Raw genomic sequence first — 8,924 nt, 5'->3', positions numbered from 1 at the left:
CGATCACGCTTTAAGTCAGCAGCAACAAAAACAATGCACAAAAGTTCGACAACAAAACCGAAAAAAAAAATAAAAATTAAGGCATGTATGGAGTAATTTAGAAAAGTAAATGCACAGTGGAACACTAAGCTTCAGCGTTTAAAAGTTTTATTCAAGAACCTTTGCTTTCATTGCTATAACAAATTAAGAAAAAAGGTACGAATATTTTTGTGGTTTTTGCATAACTTCTCATGATCGAGAATCTATTAGAAACACCCTATAATTGATCGATCGTGCTTAGCAATAATCGATTAACACTTTCCGTTCTCGAGCGCAGTTCCATTTCCTCTTTCTGTCCACCGACTCAGACCCGGTCTAGCACTCGGTGCGGAGTCAAGGTCAAACGGCCAGGTAGTGCAAAAATAAACAGACCTGGGTGTTGGACGCTCTGCGAATGCGAACTAATTACGTATTCGCCCCATAGTACCGCACTCATGTACGACTGGCTGGTGAACGGCGGCAAACTATTGAACCCAGTAGCACTGTCAACGGCTCCAATGACGCCGCAGCCGGGCGGCTGTTGGCCCGTCCCCCTGAGCCGCCCCAGGGTAGTTCCCTGCCCCTCCCAGAGCAACCCACGGATTTTAGGTTAAACAGTAGTTTATTTCACTGGCTTTCACGCTCACTTCTCGCCTCTTTCTTACTCTCTTTCGCCGTCGCTCTCTTTTTTATTATTTTTGATTCTGCCCACCGCTCGTAAGGTGCGTACTGCCGCCGCCGCCGCCGCCGACGACGACGACGTCGCTGTCAGGTTTCAAGTCAGCGCCGCTGGTCGAGTCCGGCAGTCTACAATCAGCGGACTATCCAAGCAGTCATCGTTCCGTTCCCCAGCCAAGTGATTCCGCGGTTCTCCGGTACTGCTATTCTCGATTCCCGGTTCTCTATAAAGCGAGCAGACCGATCCCCAGCGAACCCAGACGCGTGCCATAGTCCGCGAGTTAAGGTCCTCCCGTGTCCAGTTCTCTGATATCCTCTAATACCCACCAAATATCCAAGATGAGCCACCACTGGGGTTACACCGAGGAGAACGGTAAGCCTCGAAGCGGTTGTGGGAGCTGGAGAGCTCTTCGTTTGTTTGTTTTGAATTTTTTTCGGGCAGCCTCCGCCGAATCAGGTTCCCGCAGTGGGTTTGTTTATGTTGTTTACGGCAAAGCGGAGAAACCGCTTCTCTTGGGACGTCTGGCCTTCGTCTAATCAGACATCGCCGTCTGCTTTTATGTCCATTTTTGAGTCATATGCACGCTGCGCATGCGTGTCACAATATCCAGTATTTGCAACCTTTTCTCCATCGTTTTAGCCTAGGGGGCGTGAGGAAAGTAGTGATCTTCCGCGATGTGGAATTTCAACAATGTTTGCTCGCTGAGAGAATGTTTTATAGGAAAACATCTGTTATCTTTAGATATTACCGCAGGAATTTATTCGCTTATTGTTCTTCCATGACGAACCTGATCTATCTGAGAAAAACGTCACATTCCCGAATCAGACAGAGGTCTATAATAGAGCTGTTAAGCGATAAGATATTTCAAGATACACACAGTCGTAGGGATCGAGCGGCCTAACCCAATAAAATCCGGTTATTTAGAACAATGTGTGAGTAAACTCCAATAAATAGCCAATTAGTCAGATAACTCAACACTTAAAGCAATCGCAGCCAGTGTAAGACTTGTGTTATCTTAAAGGGTTTGGACAATTGACGCAACGAAAAAATAAAACCGAAAGCCAACTGCAGGGGCTTACTTCCGAAGTGAGATCCACCAATGATTACACAATGCATTCGAACGGCCTGCACTTCGATTTTACGCCTCATAGGCAAACCGAACGAGCGTAAACAGCCCCGTCACTAGACTTGGACACTCATGAATAATGGGAATATTAATTAAGTTTTAACTCGGGGAGTTTCGCACGAGCTGTGTCTCGTGATTTGGCTTTTAGCAGGGCGGGTGCTTCCCAACAACCAGTCGCTGAAACAGTCAAACGGGTTCGAACTTGTATTCGCATGCGCGATTGCGATCGCGTTCTCGAGCGATCGATTGTCTTTGTCTCTTTCTGCAAGACCTCTACCGCGCTCTGTCTCTTCTGCCTTGAGGGCAGGTTCATTTGCTTGTCAAGTGCATGTTCTTCGGCGGCTAAGGACACACCGCAGACCGGTTCCACCGTCACCACTTTGCCAAAGGCTTCGGACGTATACGTAATATTCATGTTATTGATGTGTGAGTGATGCATAGCATTAATAGAATATGTATATCGATTGGGACATGCTGGCCCCCAGTCCATATCATTTCAATTGGAAAATCAAAAATCTACAATTTTTGACAATATCAATTGGTTTGCTTAACTGGTCGTGATTGCTCTGATTGATTCGATGCTGATACTGATTGGTAACTTTCCAACGCAAGAAGAGCCTTATCAGTGGGCGCCTACTTAAAAGACGATCCTAGAATGGCCCAGCGATACATACTTCCCAGTCGTAAATATACATATATATTTTTAGAAGAGATTGTGCGATCGGTGCAGCCAGCCATCCTTATCAATCGCTCAGGTTGCTTCTCACCCCTGGCCCTGTCAAAACTGTCTGAATGGTAACCGCCACGCTTCCATCTGGGCATTTCAGATTACAACTCGCGTGTTGATGTGTGAGAGGTCCATAAAGTGTTCCGAAATCGGTTTCCCATCTATCAGCTGAGCCATAATCCTATATAAACTGACTTAAACACAACTTAAAAAGCCCGAAATCTCTATAAAACCATGACCAAGTTATCTTAGATAGATAAAAAGTATTTGTTTTGTCGCTGTTTTCGCAAAAAAACAAAGTGAATTCCCCATATCATGAAATTGGCACTGTTAACGTGATCGATGGATTTTTAATGTACCGAAATTAAATTTTTCCTTGTCTTATCAGTTTTCAAAGTTGGATCAAAATTACTTAAGGCATAACTGATTCTACTGGTACTTCGTATGGAAGAGCTCTCTAGTCGCACATCAAAGTTCAATTTTATTAATGTCTATCAATTGAATACGGTTTTTATTTGCCATATAATCGTCAGATCAAATCCAGACCCCCGCCATTAAAGCCAATATTTATTAGGGGATGGGGAGGAATAAAAAATAGAACTACGAAAACAATTTCTCACGCAAGGAACGTGCGAGATATCGCCAGCTTGATATTATTTTTGGCCGGCTCTATAGATACTACTACAGTTGACTTGCCCATCCAGATATTTTATTGAACGTGCTAATAAAATGATTCTGACGGGAATCGTATTTATAAATATATATATCCATCTTGATATCTTTATATGTGCGGTTTTTCTTCTTAAAAAAAGACGCCAATTTATGGGTTGGAAAATTTTTGGGAAATAAAATCCATTTCACTTAGCATCCATAAATATAAGTACACTTTTTACGAAAAATGGACGTGACCAAACATTTTCAACTAAAAGCTGCGATGGCCATTAAGAAACGTACTGAGTCGGTTTCCTTGAGTTACGACAATTCAATTATTTCATTGTCGGTTTATTGTCACCATTTCACATGCAAACAAATAATTACAAGCAAAAAGTTTTTGCAGGTGATTGAAGGGTTGGACGGGGAAGTCGATTGCTTTCTAGTTAGATAAACGCCTTCGCCTAGGCCCAGCCGAGGCAGCCCAAGGGCTGTGGGTACTTCTGGGGCTTCCTCCAGCCAAGGTGGGTCACATAAATAGTGGCGACAGTGGGCCTGGATCGTTCCCTAGCTAGCCAGGTCAATCGAGGGCCCATAAAAAGCAAAGACACTTGACCCATCAGTGCTGCTATATGTCACCAGACTGACTCATATATAATTTCGAATACGGGACGTTTGGAGGTGGAGTGTACTTTCCCAAACCAGTTTTCTGAGCACTTCCTTACGATCGTCGCAGGAAAAAAACACGCAACAAACCGATGCCTCCGTCCAGTTCCGATGATTCCGGTTGAAATTATCATGCAAGGCTCGCTTAGAATCGCTTAGCTCGTAAATTCGTAAATGCTAATTGCTTATTTTTTTAAAAGCTTTTTTGGAACAGTCGTAACGAGTATTTTTTTAATTGACTCTCGTGTTGAATTTTTAGCTCTGTCTTTACTTTTATGGCGAAATGCTTTTGTGTTAAAAATATATTCTATGCGAATATCTTTTTTATTCTTTGATGAGTCGCGCTTTTTAGCTCAATTTTTCTATTGAAACTCTAACGAAAGTTCCCCATCGAGCTTGTTTCCGGATCGAGTTCTCCCAGACAGCTGCTCCACTGGGCTCCAGGTAATTCATTTGCCGTAATTCAAATGAATCGCTTAGATTTTATCATAAAATTAAAACAACAATCGCAGGCTTGCTTTGTGTTCGTTGTGATCTAAATTGGATGAAATAAACTGCAAAACGATGATGCGATTAACTGAGAAGTGTGCAAATAATAAATTTGCAGTTCGTAAAATGTAAAAATAGAGCTCTAATAAAGCTCCATTTGATCAGCCTGCTGGGAGTATCAAGTTACCAACATGAGGCTTTTCATTTCCTCGCTTTTGTTCGTTTCTGTTGAAACAAGTGCGACACTTTCCTTCACCTTCAAAGCCTTAGCGCACTTGTGACAGTTGTTGCAAAAATGCCGCCAGTTGATAATAAGCATTTATAGCTAACTCCAGTAACAAACTTGTTAGGTAAACAAAAACAAATAGTATCTACTAAGAAGCGTACAGAAATTCATATTAAAATCTTAAGTCAATGTGTGTGAGAATACCTCATCCAGTTTTGAACTCAAATATGTAGAAAAATATATGTATATGCAAAGAAATATATGATTGCAAATAATAAATATGGCCGGATATTTGCACTTGCCTGGGAAGTTATAAAAGGATCGTGCATCAACTGCTTTGTATGCCCAACGCGGCGTATACATACGTGACTTTCATACGACCGATCTTTGATTTAGGGATACTTATAGAAACTCTTATGTATATGAATGTGTGGCACACCATGTTTGTCATCAAGAAGAAAATGGAGGACTTTGATTTGGGCTTTGATAAATGCATTTCACCTGACTTTTATTTATTATCAATTTTATAGAGGACTTTGGGGGGACTTTAGCGAAATGACAGAGCTATAGCTACAGAGAATTTGACGCCTTGAGCTCGGTAATTTATCATATGACAAAAAAGGCTTTGCCGGTGTCTTCAAGTTAGATAAGAACGCTTGTTACCTTCGGGGTGTCATGGCAGTCTTTTGCCAGGTACTACCATCGCAACCCTAGAACATTTATAAGCTATTTGTTGGTTTGGTTTGGACAAACGATTCAACGCCTTTGCCCCCGCTCCTCTCGAAACTGAAACCATGCGGTTTATCTGGAGCGTGCGTCTGCAACGAACCTATCACATGACTTGGCCTGCGGTCTTCGGAGTGATTTTACTGGCACGTGACGTGGTTCTGTGTCAATATTTGCTCTGACTTTGCAACCCACCGCCAGCGAGCCAGTAATTAAAAATAATACGCATACACGAACCAACCTATGTACAAAAACGTAAACTGCAGTACACAGTAGAAAAGCAAATACTTGTGTTGTCACAGCCGGTTGGTCAGATAAAAAATTTCTATGCAAATATTATGACTGCCAGTTGAGCAAACGATTAGCCCCACGACATTTTAATAAAACAAAGAGCCGTTGACTCAATGTTTCAGTAAATAAATTATGTACTCTATTATATGATTCTTCATCCTTAAATCTTAATGATGGTAAATAAATTACAATTATACACAGAGTTCATTAATGTAAAGAAAGTCGAAGGGTTTCCTTTTGTCTTATTGATAAATAAATGAATATTCCTCCGGTCGGAAAATAATGGAGTCTTTCCTTTATTGTCTTTTCCATCAAGATTTCATTTGTCCCCCTAATGACCCATAATTAGCGTCTCTGGAGTGCTTTCCAATATTGAAGTGATTGATTTTACTTGATTTATTGTTTCTTATCGTTGGATTAACACTTAAAGTACCTTTGGCAAACACAAACTGTCATTACTGGATTTATATTTAGCCCCTCTCTGTTCATTGAATTCTTTTAGGACCTGCCCACTGGGCCAAGGACTACCCCCAGGCATCGGGACATCGCCAGTCCCCCGTTGATATCACCCCCTCCAGCGCCAAGAAGGGCAGCGAGTTGAAGGTAGCCCCCCTCAAGTGGAAGTATGTGCCGGATCACACCAAAAGCCTGGTCAATCCTGGTAAGTCATGTACCTATGCATTACTTTGTTAAAAAAGATAACTATGATTAGTTTTCGTAACAAGAATGTCTTACAAATTTTACCATTTCTTAAATAATATTTTTAAGGATCATAGATAAAATTTGTTAGTTAATTAATTTAATTGTTTTACAGGCTACTGCTGGCGGGTGGATGTGAATGGCAACGAGTCCGAACTCACTGGCGGACCATTGGGCGATCAGATCTTCAAGCTGGAGCAATTCCACTGTCATTGGGGTTGCACAGACTCCAAGGGCTCTGAGCACACCGTCGACGGAGTGTCGTACGCCGGAGAGCTCCACCTGGTGCACTGGAACACCACCAAATACAAGACTTTCGGAGAGGCTGCTGCCGCTCCCGACGGCTTAGCAGTGCTGGGAGTATTCCTGCAGGCCGGAAACCATCATGCTGAGTTGGACAAAGTTAGCAGCCTGCTGCAGTTTGTCCTTCACAAGGGAGATCGTGTGACTCTGCCCGGCGGCTGCGATCCTAGCAAACTGCTTCCCGACGTGCATACCTACTGGACATACGAGGGTTCCCTGACCACGCCCCCATGCTCGGAGTCGGTCATTTGGATCGTGTTCAAGACCCCCATCGAGGTATCCGATGACCAGCTGAATGCCATGCGCAACCTCAATGCCTACGACGTGAAGGAGGAGTGCCCATGCAACGAATTCAACGGCAAGGTCATCAACAACTTCCGTCCCCCGTTGCCGCTGGGAAAGCGTGAGCTGCGCGAGATCGGTGGTCATTAAGTTCCTTGGAATCAGTCGTTTCAAATGGGATGGTCTTATAGATTCGAGTCGCTCGTTTAGCTGTTTGCACCCACACATCACATCCCCCAACAAACAGTGTACCTGTATGGTACTACGCCTCGACCTGGACCTGCATATCCCACTGTTAAAACTTCGTATTTAGATCGTACTACTCCCAGAAAGCATACCTACTTTATGCGCATTCGCATCCTTATTCACATCTGTTTATGTCTAGCTTTAAATATAAACTTATTTGTAAATGTACGCCTGTTGGATTGTTTGTTCGTTAAACGTTTGCAAAATGACAATTAGTATATATTATTATGGTATTAAAAACTAAATATAACACGCTTAGATGTTGCATATGAGAAAAATGATTTTTATTCATAAAAGGCTGATAAAACAAAATTTCTTTCTAGAACTATATCACAAAGAGTGGGTGGATAATTATATACAAAATTAATATACAATAATTGCATTACAATTATATACAAACAAGTTTTTCTTCAACAAGTTAACTTTTTTCGATATTTTTTTTTGCAAAATTCAGTAGGTGACTTGGCTTTGTGGTCCAGTTAAGAAAGTATTCATCTTTTAATTGAAGCCATGCCGCTTGGTAAACTGTTGCCCAGCTTTTACATGTTCCATATGTTGTTTCGTCGAGATTGGTACCTTTTGTGCGAAACTTTTCGCTCAGATCAGGGTTGGAGGTAACGCAGTCGATAAATGTTAGAAATAGCTTATACTTGCTTATTTCCAAGGCAGCTTGTGGAGTATTTATCACCTTTTTGGTCAGCCCTTGACGTTTGCCATTTACAGATATTTCATAGGGCCTATGGATAATAATATTATGTATTAGGCAAGTCTAAAACGGAAGAATATAATGTAACTCACTTCTTGTTCTCCGGCAGTAGAGACCAAACCAACCCATTGGGCGAGGGCTGCCGTTCAGCACACTGAGTAAACTCAAAAGAAAGATCAGGGATAATGCGAATGGTTGGTTTTTGAGGCTGAAATCTGCGGTGACTAAAGTTCCGGCTCTCCCATCGTTCATAAATGGCTCTTCGTAAAGATTCCAAGTGCGCATCAGGACAGCAAAAGTTGAGGGTACTAAAGTAGATTGGTTTGGATATCAGAGAATCTAGCAGTGCTCCTTGGACCCCGAGTACATTCCACCTAGATAATTTATCGCTACAAGACATGGATAAGGTGCGATCTCCACGACCAGGTTTGGTCCTCAGAGCTCCTGGTGTCTGCTGCATAGCATCGAATAATGCTTCCTTAGATTCCATGTCGTTGCTCATTAGTTTAGCTCCAGTGAATATATAATCAGATTCTTCAGAGAGTCGCGGCCGCTTCGTTTGCTTCTCAGGCTCCTCTTCAACCACGATGCAGGCATCTCCGCAGGGCGTCTGAGTGCTCATAAAGTGATATTCAACGTTCTCGTCTAGGTCATAACATTGACTATTACAGTTCCAATGAAAGATTCGGTCTTGCCTTAATTCGTGGTACAAATACCTTTGAAATGCTCGTCGTGCTAAGACTTCAGCATGGGAATCGTTCAGAATGAATCCATTATCGCAAAGTTTTGTATGGCCAATGCTTTTGGTGCCCAAACCAATGGCCACCACTTGATTGCTCTTCGTTTGCAGGTTTGACTCTACGATTCCAGCTAAAACCGTCCACTGGTTGGAGGTGGGTTTTCCAGTTTTAGGCAGGGACCTATATTTACTGTAGCACATTGTAGCTATATCCTCTGCAGAAGGCTTATCGTTATCACACATGTTTATTGTTTATTTTAAACTAATGCAGTGTTGGGCTACGTTTTCAAAAGTATTTTTTTTGGTATATTTAGTATTATATTTCCCCATTCGTTCGATAATCTGATACT

The 8,924-nt window shown here is 42.2% G+C and overlaps 2 protein-coding genes across 3 annotated transcripts; one reads left to right on the top strand and one right to left on the bottom strand.

The window, feature by feature from the left end:
- The first annotated feature begins 817 nt into the window (after nt 1–817).
- Nucleotides 818–7,407, top strand: CAH1 (carbonic anhydrase 1). Its single transcript, XM_017253382.3, has 3 exons — nt 818–1,069; nt 6,102–6,260; nt 6,414–7,407. The coding sequence occupies exons 1-3, from the start codon at nt 1,036–1,038 to the stop codon at nt 7,031–7,033; spliced, it is 813 nt and encodes a 270-aa protein (XP_017108871.1). The 5' UTR covers nt 818–1,035; the 3' UTR covers nt 7,034–7,407.
- A 15-nt stretch (nt 7,408–7,422) lies between these two features.
- Nucleotides 7,423–8,828, bottom strand: Adat1 (Adenosine deaminase, tRNA-specific 1). 2 transcript variants are annotated; one of them, XM_017253379.3, is made up of 3 exons: nt 8,552–8,828; nt 7,928–8,497; nt 7,423–7,866 (listed from the first exon to the last, which is right to left on the bottom strand). In XM_017253379.3, the coding sequence occupies exons 1-3, from the start codon at nt 8,815–8,817 to the stop codon at nt 7,548–7,550; spliced, it is 1,155 nt and encodes a 384-aa protein (XP_017108868.3). In that variant the 5' UTR covers nt 8,818–8,828; the 3' UTR covers nt 7,423–7,547. The 2 variants fall into 2 exon arrangements, with proteins under 2 accessions (XP_017108868.3, XP_017108867.2); XM_017253378.3 differs by having other exon boundaries at nt 7,424–7,866; nt 7,928–8,828.
- Nucleotides 8,829–8,924: the final 96 nt, after the last annotated feature.

This window comes from Drosophila bipectinata, chromosome 2L (genome assembly GCF_030179905.1).
Source record: "Drosophila bipectinata strain 14024-0381.07 chromosome 2L, DbipHiC1v2, whole genome shotgun sequence".
In the NCBI taxonomy this organism is placed as follows: Eukaryota; Metazoa; Arthropoda; class Insecta; order Diptera; family Drosophilidae; genus Drosophila; species Drosophila bipectinata.
This window is presented reverse-complemented; position numbering and strand designations above follow the sequence as displayed.

Coding starts and splice junctions, on each gene's coding strand:
- CAH1 (XM_017253382.3), top strand. CDS start 1,036: ATGAGCCACCACTGGGGTTACACCGAGGAGAACG. Junction 1,070..6,101: donor GGGTTACACCGAGGAGAACG/GTAAGCCTCGAA, acceptor GAATTCTTTTAG/GACCTGCCCACTGGGCCAAG. Junction 6,261..6,413: donor CAAAAGCCTGGTCAATCCTG/GTAAGTCATGTA, acceptor ATTGTTTTACAG/GCTACTGCTGGCGGGTGGAT.
- Adat1 (XM_017253378.3), bottom strand. CDS start 8,817: ATGTGTGATAACGATAAGCCTTCTGCAGAGGATATAGCTACAATGTGC. Junction 7,867..7,927: donor CTACTGCCGGAGAACAAGAA/GTGAGTTACATT, acceptor TATTATCCATAG/GCCCTATGAAATATCTGTAA.